Below are 18,156 nucleotides of genomic sequence, written 5' to 3' on the forward strand. Positions count from 1 at the left end.
ATGAGGCGACGCAATCACCCCAACCTCAGTGCAGCGGTTGCTGATACGCAGAGGCTATCTGCCCAGGTGTAAATGGCGGAGGAGAAAGTCTCGTTTCCACTCACACGTTAGCCAAACCTCCCACTGGAACGACCCAGGATTCTAGTAAAGGGAGCTTTGTTCCATTGCCTTCACTGCATACCCTGCCCAAGTTTCTCATATGACTGTGCTGCCTAGAAGTCACCTTCAGAGGCCTTGGAGGGTCTATAGTAGGTGAACTTAGATAAGCAAATGGAAATGAGCTCTCTCGGGGAGAGAGAGGTCAAATGGGCAGTTAGGAGTGGCTGGGAGAGGGGAGGAGGGCCTGCTCCACAAAGAAAAGCATATATAAGAGAAAGCAGAGAAATATTCCACTAGAAAACACTGCGATCTGTGGACGGGAGCCATGGACAGGACGGGAGAGAGAGGGATGGCCTGGTTTACCCTTTACCTCCTGAACCTTCTCTGGGCTACGGCTGGGACCAGCACTCAGACCCAAAGCTCGTGCTGTGAGTATGCTATGTCTCCCAAGGAGCTCAGAGAGGCAGGTACCCTGGGGCTTGGCAGGGACCTCGCACCGTGGGGTCTGCTGATGAGGAAGAGGTTAGAAACAGCAGTCGGTACAGGAATTCCAACATGGGTGCGTCAGGGTGTGAGAGTGTTGGTTCATCTTCCCTCACTTAATAACATAAGCTCTTCGAGATGCCAGTCTACACGTTTATACTGAGCGACTGAAATACTGTTACAGGTAGGACGGCTGATGGATGGTACAAAGACAGATGCTCAGTGGCTGTTCTGACCGGGTCCCATTACCAGTGGCAGTTTAGGGGTCTTGCCGAGGACAGGTCATATCCCAAATCTTGAATATATTCTCCATGTAAGAGTGAGGGGAAAAAAAATGGGTGCAAGGGAATCAGTGATTTCCAAGAATGTGCTAGAAATCACAGGCACTGTCTGTGAGCCATATTGCCGGAAGGTGTTAAATGAGAAATCACTTTCTTAGAGATAACGGTTATTTGAGAAAAGGTTGGGAATAGCTGGCCTCGGAAGAAAGTCTCGGTGTTTTCTCCATGTCTCTTGAAAAGTCATCCATTCAGGGGCATCCCTGAGGATAGCAATGCTAATCCTGTCTTCTCCTAAAAGACACGGGAAATATGTTTCTGAGAAGAGAAGGTGAGGGGTTCTGTAAATGGCTGTCTTTTCCCAGCTGTCCCCCCGGCACAGCAGTCCTTGGTCAGTGGAATACAAGTGCTCATGGAGAACTCTGTGACCAGCTCAGCCTACCCCAACCCCAGCATCCTCATTGCCATGAACCTGGCCGGAGCCTACAACTTGGAGGCCCAGAAGCTCCTGACTTACAAGCTCATGGCCAGTGACACAGCTGGTGAGAAGTCACAGCCCCTCCCTCCACCTAACGCTGTGACCTTCGGCAGGTCTCTTGATCCTGCTCAACCTCACTTTTCTCATTTGCAAAACGCAGGTGTTTCTCATAACCATAACACTAATAGTAATGATAACAAGGATAATAATAATCGAATTTCTTTCTGCCTACCTCACAGGAGTTGCCTTGAAGCTCGAGTTAGATAATAAAGTTAAAATCATTTTGCAACCACGAATTGTCATATGTGAACTCGTATGGGAGTTCGTGCTGCTTTTCTAAACAAATGCCAGGGATTCTTGGCGGAGTCGTCAAGTGACACAGAGGCCACTAGATTAAACATTCCTTAAGTATTTTTCCATACTTCTTTCCTTAAGAAAGATTTTTTAAAAGCTATCTAATCACATTATTAAAACATCAAAATGATCTGGAAAGAAGCGGAGGGCTCGTCCCTGCCCCTCCCCCATTCCCCCCTCCCCCGCCGTGCTCACCCTCCTGAAGATGCCTTTAACCATTTTGTCCTCTGCACCACAGACCTGAGCGTGGGTGAGCTCGCCCTCATCATCATGGCTCTCACCTCCTCCTGCCGGGACCCTGGGACTAAAGTATCGACTCTACAGAAACAAATGGAGAACTGGGAGCCTTCGAGTAAGACCTCATTGGAAGGGAAGGGAGATTGGGGCAAATGGTCCTTCCTGAGAATTCTAAACCTAAAAAGAAAAGGATGGCAGAGTGGGAAGTTAAGGAAGAGACATGAAGGGCCTCCAGTCAGGTTCCCCAAGCTAAGCCCACGGGCTGGATATTCACGTCCAAACCAAAATGAACGAGCGTCATCCCTTGTATTCATTCCATTCTCGTGCCAGATGTCATTCATTCTTACTCTGAGAAACACAGATGGTGTCTTTAGCCAATATGGTGTCTTCCTTTTTGGACAGTTTTTCTAACAATGTCTATTCAAAAGGTTTGGCATGTATTCCCCACTCCCACCCCCGCCACCGAATGTCCTCATGATGCTGAATGTCAGTCTGATGAAGGCCCTCTATCCTCTGCCGAGGCCCCAGCGCTGAGGCTCTGAGCTTCTATGGACCCAGTCTGGCGATCTTGGCACTGTGCCAGAAGAACTCTGAGGCGACCTTACCAATAGCGGTCCGTTTTGCCAAGACCGTGCCGGCCAACTCTTCTACCTTCGATACAGGTAAGTAGGTCCCCACTCTCCAGCTGCCCTGGGCTGGCACCATCAAGGGCGCTGAATGGCAGAGCTGGTGGGGAAAGTGGGAGGTGGGAGGTGCTGGGCTCATGAAGATGTCTGTAGAGGGGAGATACTTAACAAATGTTTGTTGGACACGTTAAGAAATAAATGAAAGGGAGATGGTAAAACCTAGAAACTGGAATAATACTTTTAACATCTGGCAGTTACAGAATCTCCACTGGAATCAAAAAACATGTCACCCAAGTCAGGAGTTGCTCCCAGGCAAATTACTAAATTTTTAAATCGAGGTCAAGACTCAGCCCTACCTGAACCCGCTCATTTATCACTACTGATGCTTCCACACTCTGCTCTTCTCCGTGCTTCTCCTCAGAACATCCAAATAGTCTCTGTTTATCAAACGGCTGCTCTCTGAATCCTGAGCCCATCAGGCTTCCCTTCGAGGATGCACCGGAGTCACCTCATTCCTTCATTCTGCAAGCACGTGGCTGCTTGGGAATGGAAGCTTTTTCCTCTGCAACACCAACGCTCTTCCTCTGCCTACCCTTCTGCGTCTGATGATCCCTCCTCTGCATAGTGCCCCTCATTCATGGTCGCCTTTTCTCCTCTGCCACTCTCTCAGCAACAGCTTTCTGTCAGGGTGTCACTCCCTGATACGTGCCTCGTCAGCAGCCTCTCTCATTTCGGCCTCATTCAGAACAAGAAGCAGATAGATATTTACTCAGGTACCCTTCCTGTGGGTCAAGAACAGACTGGCCTCCGCTTCCCATCTGGGGTGTCTCTGCCAGTTCAGAAAATTCAGACATTTTTTTACAATACTTGTTTCAACGATGCAGTCTCCTTCAATGAGGTCACCTCACCTTCAGGTAGAGACTGGGGTGGGGAGGGGAAGGTCAATGAAAGAAAAATGCTACCTGGCAAGTCTTTCATTTGCCGGTTCTGGTCCTGTCATGACAGAGCTTGCTCATTCCATCCGCACGTGTTCTCCGGTACAAATAACAGAAAGGCCCCTGTGCTGGGTCCTAAGGGGGACACCAAGCCCCCTCCATCCAGGAGTTCACAGAGCACAGTAACAACAAAACAGCAGAGAGAGTGCAGACTGCGAAGCAGGTACAAACAACAACTCCTCCAGGAGTGCAGGAGGGGCTGCACTTGTGCCGGGATGACCAGGGGAGGCTTCGCTGAGAGGTGCTGATGGCCGGGGCTTCAAGAACCGGTGACCTTTTGAAAGATAAACATCGAGACGAGAGAAGGGGGATAGAATATATTGCTGGTCGACATCAGTGAAAAGCATGAGCTGTGCAGTCACACGTACCTGGGTTCAGGTCCTGGTGCTGCTACTTACTGACTTTGTGGCCTTGGGCAGTCACTTAACCTCTCTGAGCCTTCATTTTCTCGTCCCTTAAATGGAGATAATAACAGGTCCTGTCACACAGGTTGTCCTGAAGAGTAAAAGAGATAATGCACCTGGAACATGGTAAAGGTCGCGTTGTGGTGGTGGCTGTCTTATCTCCCTGTGATTCACAGACACAGAAGCAGTGATGACCTTGGCACTGACCTGTATGTACAACAAGATCCCTGTAGGCTCAGAGGAAGATTACAGAACCCTGTTCGGTCAGGTCCTAAAGGAGGTTGTGGAGAACATCGGCACCAGGATCAGAGAGAGTGGCCTCATCGGGAACATCTACAGTACTGGCCTTGCCATGCAGGTGAGGACATCGTTAGGGTCCGTGCCAATAAGATTGGACTGTAGGGTCAAGAGACCAGGCTTCTTCTAATACCTCTTGGAAAGAGCAGCTGGTGTACTTGAGGTCGATTCCTTGTGGTGCCTGGACCTCAGTTTGTCTACTGGTAGAATGGGGTAAGTGTTCATTCCTTCTCACTTCACAGGTAAAGTGTGAAAATGAATCTACATGAACTCTTTTCTCTTCCTTGGGAAAAAAAAAAGAAATCCAAATATGTATTGGTTTATTATTAATTACAATCAATTTGTTCATAATAATTATAGATGAATGAAAGTTTGACATATAAAATAATGAATTTTCTGATTCCATCTGGCTGGTCAAGTGTTCTTTTTTCAGCCCTTTATCTTGGCCCAGAAGAAAGACAGGCTTGTATTCAAAATGATTAATGAAAACAGTCTAAAGCAAACTGGACATCGAATCTCGGCCATGCTCTATTTGAACCTTGATCTCATTTTAACCTCACAAAGAGCCCTAATAAATGGCAGAGCCAGGTGTGTCTGGTGGCCAAGTCCACACTCAGTCCCATGCTTCCTTAGCACAGATTCCCAGGCTTGGATCCTATAAGATGCTCTTGATATAGCTCTGAATACACCCTCCCCCTGGCCCGCCTTGATTAGGGCTGATTAGGGTAACATCGTCCTATGGAAGACACACCAGTGACAATGGAGAGAGATAACCAACCAGAATCAGAAACTAAAGGGTCATCTGTGGCCAATTCCTCTAGTCCAAACTATGAAGTTCGTGCTTTCAAGTCTCAAAATTCCCTATGGAATTAACAGAAAAACTACATCATGATTTTCTCAGCTCAGAAAGCCCAGGAAACAGAGACCCATGAAGTTAAGAAACCAGCTCTAAAGCTAATATAGCTCTGAACTAGTGTTAGAAAAAAAAAAAATCCTCCTTGGGGGCTGTGGGAGGGTGGATGGAGACTGGTATTTATATTTCATGCATTAAAAATTAGCAAGGGGTATAAACAGACTAAAAATTAGTTCATGTTAAACATGAGAGTCAATACAAAATCTAGTCTACAGCCATGCCATCCTGAACAAGCCCCATCCCATCTGATCTCGGAAGCTAAGCAGGGTTGGGCCTGGTTAGTATTTGGATGGGAGACCACCTAGGAAGACCAGGTGCTGTAGGCGTTAAAAAAAAAAAAAAATCCCCACTCCAATGTGCCATGTACAGGAGCAACCAGTGAGAACAAAGCCAGTTTCTGTCATGTCACGGTCAGCGAAATTTTGCCATGGAATAACACTCTTCTGGTACCATGGCTGAATCAGGCAAGACCGATCCCGGGCTCAGGTCTAGAAAGCTGTGTGGAGGAACAAAGGCAGTCTGAAAGGGACATAAGAAGGGCCTTGGTTATGACTCACTTAGAATAACCTTGCTTCACCTGAGTGCAAGACAGAAGTGTTTGCTTCTGTCTAATGTATTTGCTTTGGCTAATGTGGTTTGTGAATTCTGTTTGGGATTTTATCGCCTGCAGGGTACACTCTGATAAGCTGTTCATGAGAATTAAAGCTTTGCCTATGAAAAGACAGGACCTCATCCATACCCAGATAACACAGGCCACGTGAATTTCTTGCTGGTTAAAGATACAAAGCCTCCCTCTCCCCGCTTATGTCCCATATTTGGAGTTTACCCAGACAGCCTGAAGTCTGAAACCACTGAATGTGTCTAATCCGAATGTCTAATATGTAACCTTTTTCTAATCCAAAATGTTCTGTTCTGCTGTAGAAAAGTAAAGGGCTCTGGAGCTATAACTACTTGGGTTTAAATCCCAGATCCGCCACTGTCTTAGGCAAATACTGAATTTATCTGAATTTAATTTCCCCCATAACAAGGATGCAAAGGTATTAAAAAAAAAACACCACAGGCACAACATAGTGTTGAATAATTGTTCACAGTCTCTCCCAGCAGAAGAGGGGTGACATAAATCTTCCTATTCAGCCTTTACTCACCGTCTTCCAGGATATCAGTGCCTCTCAAGTGGCATAGGCCAGCGGTCCTCAACCTTTGTGGCACCAGGGACGGGTGCTCCTATGACGATCTGAGGCGGATTTGAGGCAAGGATGCTGGCACTGGGGAGTGGCTGCAAATACAGACGAAGCTTTGCTGGCTCGCCAGCCACGCATCCCTTGCTGTGCGACACGGTTCCTAACAGGCCGCGGACTGCTACCAGTCCGCGGCCTGAGGGTTGGGAACCCCTGGCCTAGGCCACCCACATTGCTTCCCAAAGGCACTCATGAGGCCTTTCCTCTGTTCCAGAGTTTCTACTCTTTCTTCCATCGATATGCTAACGTGTTCAAGATTCCTGTGATAGGAACTTGACTTGGAAAGGCATCTGATAAAGCTGGGTTATTAACGCAGTTATCGGTGACTTCTCACAGCTTCACGTTCACTTCTCTCTAGAGAGCTGGTGTTGGAAGTGCGTTATCTCAAGGGGATACACCTCGCTTAGTGGGATTTGTGGGGTGAATATGGCCAGCAGACAAGGCATGGCTGCTGAGGAGTACCTGCCTGGTGCTCCCAAACCAAAAAGGGGGCTCTGGCAAGAGCCCTGGTTCAAGGCCACCGAGGTTAATGGAGGTTAGCAGTGATGGTTGTGTCTGTCCAAACTGCCTAGTTGCTCACGGTACTGCCTCTGGCTCCCAGAGCCATTTCTGACTCTCCTCTCCCTTCTCTCATATCCCATCTCAAGCTCCAGATAAATCAGTCATCAGCGATGTCAGCCCATTAACACGCTCTGGTGGCCGTGGTCATCACAAGCGTAAGGGGAGGGAGGCGGTCATGATAGCTTATCTGCCACACAGTACAAAATGACTGTGCGCATCATCCCACCTGAACCCCAAATGACACCCCCTAAAGCAGGCAGGAATTTTGGTTTCTATTTTACCCATGAGACATAAAATTCAACAAAGTAGAATGAGTTCCTTGTGTCTTGAAATCAAGTCTCGTTTTGCAAATAACAACCACCCAAATAATTTTTGCTTAAGAAAATGGGAACTTACTATTTTACATAAACTGGGGCATCCAGGGCTGGATTAGGTGATGTCAGGATGAATCAGAATAAAGGGCTCAAATCATATCAGGGACCGTTCTTCTCTTCATCTCCCACCCCCGGTATTTTATCATTCTCTCCTGCTCCATAGCTTTTTCCAGTGGCTGAGGGAGATGGTCACCAGCGGCTCAGTGCTCACTCAGACGGTACCAGCCGAATTACCCCAGCGGAAGGGAAAAAGGCTTCTCTCTTCCAGTGTCTGTGTATCAGGGAAAGACTCTATTGGTACATGTGCCCACCAATCACTGTCACCAAGAAGGTGGCATTCCATGATTATCCCAGCCCAGGCATGAGTCCACGCCTGTGGCCAGGGTGTGAAGCCTCTGGCTGACAGTGCTGATATGATCACAAAGCATGGGAGGCGTCCACCAGGGGGTCTGCAGGACAATGCAAAACGTAAGAGGTGCATTCTGTTTAGATGGCCAGGTTGTCCTCGTCTGAAGCTCCCCTGGAGCTTGCTTCACCCAGCTCTTGCCCTCATTAGTAAATACAGCAGCCCTAACAGTGTGTCCTGCAACTGAGTGCTGCACAGATTTTTGCTGCGTGATTACCATGTGGCAGACACCAAGCTAAGCGGTGCGGATGAAGCAGTGAACAACACAGACATTGCCCCCATGCAGCTTCAGGTTGGACTTTGGGTGACCACAGAGATTAGTGACCAAGTCTATCCCTTAGATAGACTTGGCATATGAAGGCATATGAAGGCTACACCTAACTCTCTCACTCTCTCTCTCTCTCTCTCTCTCTCTCTCTCTGTTTCAGGCTCTCTCCGTGACACCCAAGCAACCCAACAAGGAGTGGGACTGCAAGAAGACCATGGATGCAATACTTGATGAGATTAAGCAGGGGAAATTCCGCAACCCCATGTCCATTGCCCAAATCCTCCCTTCCCTGGTTGGCAAGACATACCTGGATGTGCCCCACGTGTCTTGCAGCCCTGGTAAGGACTCTTAACAATGGTCTCTCTGTATGCCAAACAGTGGCAAATTATGCCAGGAATAATATGTGGGTCAATTTTAAGTGGCATATAGGTTTTATGTTCAGTACTTCCAGGTAGGCAGAGCCACATCTGACTTCCAAGCCCGAAGAGTTGTGTGTGCGAACACACAGCTGCACCATCCTGCCCCCAAAATTCAGCCCTCATGTCTACTTCATTCCGCACACAATTTATTAAGCACCTACTATGGACAAAGCATTTTTGTGGGGTGTTAACAGAGAGGGAAGATCCTTGTAACGATCAAGTAACATATAACTTCATTCATTCATTTAACAAATATACCAAACATTATAGACCATCTTATCATATGTGCTCTTTACAAAGTCGAGAGACAGATATGTAGACAAAGACTACAAAAATATTTGGAAGAAGGAAATAAGTATTAAATAGGAATAAAAGCCACATACAGTGCAAAAGCAAAGAAAGTGTGACTGATCATCGACTGCCTGCGAGGCTGAGGAGAAAAACAGAGCTGACATTTCGGTCAAGCCTTGGAGATTTAAATATGAAGCGTTGGTGCTCACAGAACACCAAAGGGATGCGGTGGGACCCTAGCACACAACGTTTTCATTTGAAATATCTTTATTTTACTCAATTACAGATATAACATAGACATACTTAAAATTCAAACACTGCAGAAATATGCATTTAGAAAGTGGGAGTCCTGCATAAAATTGATCACTCCGGAGATGACTAGTCCCTGGGCCAGATTCCTCTAACTCTTCTATCCAATCAAATACTAGTATAAAGTATCATTCGTCTTACGCTGCATGGACTTCCTAAGACGAGTAGAGATTAAGAAGCTCCTTAACTGTCTCAGAGCAGAACCTACAAAGACCCTCTCATTAAGCAACCAGATCCCAATCATACCAGATACAGACACATTCACCTAACCCCCGAGGCAGCTTCCCAGTGATGTCCCAGCTGTAACTAGGCGGCCATGGAGTCCTTCTTAGGATTCTACAATCGTTGCCCCAGAAACTGTGTTCAATGGCTTCAAACTTACCAGCTTTGCTTCCAGATTCTTGGAGTTAACAACAACAACAAAAAAAAACACAACGAATGAACAGTGAGTACCATGTAACTGAGGGCTCTCGATCCTCCCTTCAAGTTACAAATGTTTTTCAACAAAATAAATGTTTGCTGCAAAACAAGTGTCAGTTCTTCAACCACGATCATCCGTTCTCTAGACTGGAAATGAGAGCTTCGTAGATCACGCCAGTTCCTCAGAATGATCTACAAGCCCACACACTCACTGCCGTGTCTTGGGTTGTTTTCTGGGGTGGGTTGTCAACGACAGAGATTCTGTGCCTACAAATACAAACCCCATAATCTTTAACAAATCTGGCCTCTTTGCTCTTCACAGATCATGAGGTACAACCAACTCTACCCAGCTATCTTAGCCCTGTCCCCACCTTGGCATCCAACATCACTGTCACCTACACCATAAACAACCAGCTGAGGGGAGTGGAGCTGCTCTTCAATGTGACCATCGATGTCAGTGTGAAAAATGGATCAGTGCTGCTTGTGGTCCTGGAAGAAGCACAACGCAAAAATCCCATGTTCAAGTGAGTGCTACGAGTGGCATTCAACGTTCTCCCCAAGCCTAACCTGAATGCCCATTTTCTCTCTCCCCTTCCTTCATCTACTTATTTTTTTTTTCCTTCTCACAATTTAATAGATGTTTACGTAATTGCACCCTTGGAGAGCCTGCAATCTCTGATAAAAAATTCATTATAAGTCAACATATGATATAGTTTTAAAAACAGGAATTCGAGGGAGAGACACTCCATCGTGGATTAGAACAGTCAAGGAAGGCTCATGACTTTGGACCACGTCTTGAATGCTTTGTTCTAGCCATTCTCTCTTCCTAGATACCACCCTCTCGTGGCTAGAACAAAGCATTCAAGACAGGAATGAGCAAGGAATTCAAGACCAGTGAGTAGGCCAGGTTGATGAGAGAAGAGAATACAGGATTTAATTAAATGAATAATGTCTGAAGGATAAGCTGGATGATGTGGCAGAGAGCTTGAAGTACCCGACTAAGGAAGCGGGACTTTGTAGTGCAGAAAGGCACTGCGAGTTTTTGAATGAGCAAAGCCACGCTGTAAAATGGTAATTAGGTTTGAGAATGGGGGACAGGAGAAAAGCTAGGGAACCACTGCGGTGACGAAGCTGTGAAGTGATGAGGACTTCATCTAGGATAAATGGACTCCTACCAAGGAGGACTCCACAGGGCTCTGTAAGTACTGGATGTGGGATTCAAGAGAAAGAAGGTTCAACACTACTGATGGGTGTGTCAGGAAGAGAGAATGTCTTTTAGAGAAAAAGATGTAATTCCTCGAGACATGTCTATTTGTGAGTGTTGGACAGAGAAACATTAGGGAACTATTGGAGGTAAAAAGGAAGTCCCAGAAAAAGAAGCCAGGACAGGCAAAAGAGACTGGACAGTCGTCTAATAGAGGATGATGCAGAAGGTGGCAGATACAACGCTCCCAACAAAACCAGGAGACAGATCTAATTATTCTCATTTTATGCACAGAACCACTTAGGCCCAAAGAAGTTAGGGCCTAGAAGTTAATATTCCTAAGGCCACAGAATGTGTAAGTAACAGAGTTGAGATAATAGATTTGAATGACTATGAAGCTCATGTTCTTTCTATTGCCCTGTCAGGAAAAGGAGGAATCAAATCAGAAACAAATCACAGAGGAGAAAATTAAATCTTGGAGAATGTTTATAGTTTGCAAAAAGAGGAAGCAATAGAGAAATATGGAGAAAACTAAGCTAGAGGAGGAATAGAGGGAAGATGCTAGGTCAGGGAAAGGAAGAGAGGAGATATATTAAAGGAAAGATGGCATGATCCAGATTTTGCAGAGAGATGGAAAGGAGAAAGATTGACAAAGGCCAACGAATTAACCATTGAGCGACACGTGGCATCTATTCCGCAGGGTTAGGTTAAGTCATGTGTCTGCTGCCCATAGCCTGGCTCCATAACTTGCCTAATTTCTATAGACAAGTCAGGATAAAACTCACATTTCAAGAAAACTTCATTTTCAAACAACCCTCTGAATATACTTTACTTCTTTGAGCTTAGCTTTAGTTGGGCCTGATTTTTCTTTTTCTGGCTGTAAATGTAACAAATACACATAGTAGAAATTTTGAGGGGGAAAAAGCATAAAGAAGAAAACAAAGCCTCTACAATCCATCCACAGTATAATCGCTGTTGCTATTTTTTATAGTTTTGTAGGTGTTTTTCTCTATGCATATTACAAATCGTTATGATCTATCATATACATGGGATAGACAGATTTCATATAAAATTTGTATCCTACATTTTCACTTAACATTATTGCATAAGCATTTTTCCATGTAACTGAAAATTGTTGAAAAATATGATTTTCATACCTACAAAATATCCAATGTTGGATATTCATTCCATCACTCACCTAATTATTTGCCCATTGTTGGACATTTAGTTTTTAAATTTGCTTACTGATAGTTTTCTTTTAAACCTATTTCTTTTAACTTCATTTCATTCCAAGTGATTTCATATTTATTAGTCATTTGCATTTTCTCTTTAAGCATTGTTTTATTTGATCTTTAAAGCATTTAAATGTCTCTTGCCCTTCATAGTAACCCCTTCTTGCCTGACCTAAGGTGAGGTATTAATCATGTATGATTTTATTCTTACAGATTTGAAACCACGATGACATCCTGGGGCCTTGTGATCTCTTCTATCAATAATATAGCTGAAAATATTAATCACAATACGTATTGGCAGTTCCTTAGTGGCAAGACACCTCTGAGTGTAGGTGAGAGGAAGAAAGATATGTGGGCATTTCCTCCAGACTGCGAATGCTACGTTCTTTTGTTTCTTTATTTAATTAATTCATTTAGTCGATAAGTAACTGTGAGATTGTATGTGTATATATACAATAATGATGTATAATGAGTGGTTATATATATATACATATACAAATATATTATTAATATATAGTGATTAGATAGATGATAGATGGTTGATAAAAGATAATAGATAAATGGATAGATGGATGGATAGGTGATAGATAGATAGATAGATAGATAGATAGATAGATAGATAGATAGAAAGAATAAGTGGCTATCTAAAATAGATTTTTAAAAAATATAAAACTCTGACTCCATGCTGAGCCTGTCAAGGAAAGTGGATTGATCTACTTAAAACGATAAGGGCTGAAGAAGGAAAGAGCAAATAATGTTAAAGAAACTAACAAACAAAAGCGATGGAAAAAGTAGTATGTGAGCTAAAAAGATGGCCACTTAGGGATTAAAAAAATTACATGTATAAAACAAAAGCACAGTCAATTCATAGCAAGTGGAAACGAACATGAGGGGGTGAAAATGATAGCTATTTGTGTAGTGCTGTTACTTGTTCTTATGCCATACACCAACTCTGTGGGTATCAGCGACTCTCTTCATACAGAGAAAGGAACCAAGTCTTAGAGACACAAAAGGGACTTGTCCAAGGCATACGTCTAGTGTGTGGCAGAGCAGAGAGTCAAGCCCAGGATGAGTGGGTTTTCTGCAATGGCTTCATACAACGTTCATTCTTCACCTTCTTTTGCTGTACTATTTTGTTTTTAAAATCTCCAAAGAGAGGAACGTTTATATGTGCATTTCGTGTGGGGGAAAAGTGGGAAGAATCGGGAAACCTTTAACATTCTTTCAATTTTTTGCACAAAAACTAAAAGGCACTCCGACTTAAAAGGGCGGCAGTGTGTGGTTTTGTCTAAGGATGATGTTACCCAGTTAATCTGATGGTAATCATCACCAAGCATTCTGGCCAGTCAGGATGCGTGGAACTGCAGCAAAGCATGTAATAAGGATCTCAGAGTCACGTGGGCCTTGCTTAGACGCTCCTTTTCTTATTTGTCAGTTGCATTAGGCCAGTAATCGATCTTCTCTGAGCCAGTTTCCACAGCCATAAAATGGAAATAGTAAGAACCATTTCTTGGGTTATCGTGAGGATTAGAAATAATGTGTTTAAAATGAGTATGTACAATGTCTTTTGCATAGCATGTGTTCAAAAATGCTAAGTCATTATCATTATTAGTTCTCCTACTACCTTCATCTCAAGAATTAATTGCTTTGGGAATGTAAAGCACGTTTATTCTCATGTCTGCCAATTACTTTTCTTCTCTGAAGAAAGTAATGGTAAACAGAAAAGCCTCTGAGATCCAAAAAGATTTGGGCCTGGAATTGTCATTCTGATGCCTGGCTACTTGAAAGCTGGTTATTGATATCGTCACCATTTATCTTTCCTGAAAAGACAAGAATTCTCATTCCACGGCCCTTCCTTATTTCTTATAAAATCTTCAAAAGTGAACTTGAGCTCCTACCTTGAATGTTCTAACATTAGCTTAAATAAGCCATTTGAATAATAACCACCATTTATTGCACACTTGTTATGTGTCAGGTACTGTATTAGGTGCCTGGAAGTCATTATTTGTAATCCTGAAAATAATTCTTCGGGGTAAATATTATTAGTGCAATTGTACAAATGAGGAAAAGGAGCCTCACACAATTTAAGGGGCTTGTCCAGACATGTCCACGTGGCCACTTAGGGCCTGGAAACAAGAAGTCCCTAAATCTCAAATCTTTGCATGCCCCTTCCATACTCACAAGCTGCCCGCTTCACCCCACAATGATTTACCTCCTCTAACGATGGGCTGATGCTTCGGGAGTGCGGGTGGAGGGGGGTGGTTATATCACCATGGTTACCTTGTGTTACTCTCCGCTCGTTTCCAGGAGTTGCTGACTACATACCTTTCAACCATGAGCACATCACAGCCAATTTCACACGGTACTAAGGATAAGGTGGGTCCAGATCCTAGTGGACATCTCCAAAGGACAGGCAGAACTTTTTCACATCATTTCAAATCCATGCAAAATAGTGGACATCTATGGCGGTACCAAGTTCCTGGTAAAAACATGGAAACCGTTATGCAGAATAAATGATGCAAATCTCTCTTAAGTCTCAACATCTTTGACCCATGGGGGAAAAAAAAAGTCTGGCTTCTCAAGGTAATGACTGCCAGTCATCATTTAAACCTAGGGCGACTGGAGATGGGAGAGCCCAGTTGACAGTTTTGAAGACTGTTCTGATCTTGATTAAGTAACCAACACACTCCTGTATTTCTATAAATGAAATGATATATTTTTAAAACTCTTATTTTGTTTTTGATACCAAGAACTCCTTTTCAAATCACTTAGTGTAAACATATACATACACATATAATATACACACACACACACACACACACACACATACCTATGTACATATATACAGAAAATGGCCAAAATTACTTCATATGAGACCCCCAAATCATTCAAAATTAGGTAAATGATGTTATGTCATAACTCTCCCCTTCTATTTCCAATATTTGTTCTGGGTAAAATCAAGTTTAAATGTATATTTTATATAACATATATAAATGTTTAATATGTAAATATAATTTGTATTTAATGTGTAGTATAAATTTTAATATATTTATTATTAGATGTAGATCTACATCTATAACCCACCTCACATATATATTATATATAATTTTCATATACTAAATGTAGACCTATAAACCCACTATATATGTATATATGACACTTTTAAGCTTTCGAAGACAATCATAACTCTAATCTCTACTGGCAGGAGTCAACACTGGCACAAACTTTCTAGAGGATATAAAAATTTGTATCAAATTACCTAAAATATACTCATCTTTGACCCACCCTTCGCCCCAAAAATCTCAATTCTGAAAGTTATACAAAAGGAGAATCCTAAGAGGACACACAGGATCAAAAGGTCTGCTGGGACACTTAGAGAACTGCCTCTGTACACTTCCTAAGGCTGAATCCCAGAAGCAGACAGGCCTAACTGCCCTGCCACAGGTCACCCCTCCTGGCATCTCAGAGCAAGAACCGTCTCTTTGATAAACAGTATGGCTTCCAGGAGAGAGAGTTGTAACCCACACAGGCCCAGGTCCCCATCCCAAACATATCTTTTAGGTCAGTCGTGGTACCTCAGAAAAAGGACTGTTACTGTAATGGAAGGAACCCTTATGAAATGGTGAATATGTGCTCTCTCGTAACATATGTTTATAACGTGGAAAAATGGGAACAATCTATATGTCCAACAGGAGAACAGCGGATAGGTAAACCCTGGTGGATCCATATGATGGGGTACTTAAAAGTCACTAAAATTCAGGTTGAAAATAAACACCCGCTGACACGAGAAGACATTCATGTGAAGGAAGCAGACGACACAGTACTGGAATGTCATCCACGCCAGAGCGTTAAAGTGGTCATCTCTGCATGACAGAATTATTGGTGACTGGTTTTGTTTGTTTGCTTCTCTGTTTTCTAAGTTTTTTTCCATTCAACACATAATCATTAAGCACCTGGAAAATTGGAATTTTAAACTAAAATTATTTTTTTTTAGTTTAACATAAATTGGGCAACGAAAGAAACGTGTGTGTGTAAAAGAATCCCACCCTCCAAGTCTTGCTCTAATGACAGAAATTGGAGAAATAAGAGCAGTATGGGAGACACAAAGAGGGGGGATCACAGGTTGGTTTCATGCATGAACACATCATTTTAGCTACCTGCCTAAATGATAACGGTGTGATCATTTGTACTGGCAGGATTCGGGGACAGAGGAGTGAGGCTGACATTGGATCTGCTGTGACAAGTTGCAATTCTGCCATGAGAAATGCCTTAATGAAATGAAGCCTGTCTCATTATTGCGTAAGGCATAATAACACCCAAGACTGAACTCAGTCAAGGTTTCAATGACTATAATAAGCGCTTTTGTGACCTCTACTGGCCATGGCTGTTAAAGCCCAAACTTGCTTTAGGGGCGTGTTTGATTATGAATATTTGTGAACATGCAGGAGAGAAAGGATGGAAGATTGCTACCAAATACTTTTCCTCCATTTAAAAAATTGTGTGCAACTGTATTTGCCTTTAACCAGACAGATGAATGACCGATAGCAAGTACGCGACTGAAGCTAACACACCGATAAGGAAGTGGAACTAAATACAAGATTCCTGTAGCCTCTACCAACCGACACCCTATCTTTCTTTGAAATAGCAAAGAATTTTGCTCAGAAGTGTAAATGGTTCTGAGATTTAAAAAAGAAAAATTAGAACAAGAATTTTGACCAAGAAAATACAAATGGAAAGAGAGAGCGAATGGAACATAACGATTCTAAATTTTATCTTGAAGACCAAATGTGCAAAACACAACCACCATGTTTTTTGTCAAGTGAACTTGACCAAACATATATAAAAATATGTAATAAAGTGGCAATCATTAGAACAGTATAGCACTGGTTTCAGATCAGGGAGAACATGGGAATGGAATAAAATGTCAAAAGGAACCAAAAAAAATTGTGTAGGAATTTAGTACATTATAAAGTCGCATATTAAATGAGGATTTTCAACTTGGAAAAAGAATTATGTTAGAGCCCTACTTTTGGCCTTTTAAGCATATTACCAGAGTCAAAAACTCTTAAGAAAATTACTGGCAAATTTTGCTGTAAACAATTATAAATGGTCATATTTCAAAAAAATTAAAGAACACACTAAAAACTGAAAAAAATAACTGAAACATAAATAATTGAACAGGAGTTAATAATCTTAATATATTACAAGCAGTTTTGAATTGGTAAGAAAAAATGAACAGTATGATTGAAAAACAAAGTATACAAGCAAGTAAATAACACATGCAGAAAAAGACAAAAGTATATGAAGCCAAAGATATGAGAAAAAGTTCATCATTAGTCTTTTAAAAATGCAAACTAACTATAACCACTATGCAAATTATATTAAGTAGGACTCAGAGAATGCTATCAAAAACCAACTTAATTTACCCAGCTACTGTTTATCCAAACCAACCCAGTAAGGCTAGTTATTTGCATTTTCTCGTTACTCTGATTTAGGAAAAAAAAAAAAATTGTTGTCACTTCTAGTCACAGAAAACATTTTGATGTCAGGAACTAAAACGTCCAGTACTGTGTAACAGTCAAAACTCGGAATTCCATTTAAAGGCAAAATTGCTCCTCACCCTCAGCTCAGTCTTGCTCCAGATAGAGATAATGGAAAGAAAAGGGGCGGGGAGGAATCGGGGAAGGATGTCTTTATTTCCTCACTTTGCACTTTTACCAGTCAAGTGAGATCTTTCCTGCCCCTGATCTCTCACCCGTTTCTGACCACTCTGGGATATCTAACTGGCATGGCTCCTGTTACAGGTTAAATTGGGTCCCACTTCCCCCACCAAAATATCTGTTGGAATCCTAACCCCCAGCACTTCAGAATGTATCCTTATTTCGAAAAGGGGTCTTTACAGAGGAAATCAAGTTAAATGAGGTAATTAGCGTGGACCTTAATGTAACAGGACCAGTGTCCTTAGGAAAGGAGGAATTTTGGACACATGGACAGATGTGCACAGAGAAAAGACATGTGAGGAGACACAGAGAAGGCGGCCATCTGCAAACCAAGGAGAAAGGTTAGGGAGAGATCCTTCCTCCAAGCCCTCAGAAGGAACTAAGTCTGTTATCACCTTGATTTCAGACTTCTAGCCTCCAGAACTGTGAGGCAATAAACTTCTGTTGTTTAAACCACAGTCTGAGGTACTTTGTTACAGTAGTCCTAGCAAACTAGTAGAGTACCCGTCAGTAATTGGGTCCTAGAAACTTCAAAAAAGATCCTCTCTGT

The 18,156-nt window shown here is 42.8% G+C and overlaps 1 protein-coding gene, 2 long non-coding RNA genes and 1 pseudogene across 3 annotated transcripts; 2 read left to right on the top strand and 2 right to left on the bottom strand.

The window, feature by feature from the left end:
- The first annotated feature begins 327 nt into the window (after window positions 1–327).
- Window positions 328–14,304, top strand: CBLIF (cobalamin binding intrinsic factor). Its single transcript, XM_039860330.1, has 9 exons — window positions 328–527; window positions 1,226–1,402; window positions 1,931–2,044; window positions 2,451–2,591; window positions 4,131–4,312; window positions 8,172–8,349; window positions 9,773–9,974; window positions 12,100–12,218; window positions 14,194–14,304. Exons 1-9 carry the CDS (start codon window positions 425–427, stop codon window positions 14,253–14,255), a joined length of 1,278 nt encoding a protein of 425 aa, XP_039716264.1. The 5' UTR covers window positions 328–424; the 3' UTR covers window positions 14,256–14,304.
- LOC120600802 (uncharacterized) lies at window positions 3,760–4,476 on the bottom strand. Its single transcript, XR_005652285.1, has 3 exons — window positions 4,162–4,476; window positions 3,919–4,045; window positions 3,760–3,824 (listed from the first exon to the last, which is right to left on the bottom strand). It is a non-coding gene; the product is annotated as an uncharacterized LOC120600802 (long non-coding RNA).
- On the top strand, window positions 5,372–5,490 carry LOC120600900 (uncharacterized; annotated as a pseudogene).
- On the bottom strand, window positions 8,971–14,363 carry LOC120600801 (uncharacterized). Its single transcript, XR_005652284.1, has 2 exons — window positions 14,212–14,363; window positions 8,971–9,939 (listed from the first exon to the last, which is right to left on the bottom strand). It is a non-coding gene; the product is annotated as an uncharacterized LOC120600801 (long non-coding RNA).
- Between the last annotated feature and the right edge of the window lie 3,793 nt (window positions 14,364–18,156).

The sequence above is a fragment of the Pteropus medius genome, unplaced genomic scaffold (genome assembly GCF_902729225.1).
Source record: "Pteropus medius unplaced genomic scaffold, Ma_sr-lr_union100, whole genome shotgun sequence".
Lineage (NCBI taxonomy): Eukaryota > Metazoa > Chordata > Mammalia > Chiroptera > Pteropodidae > Pteropus > Pteropus medius.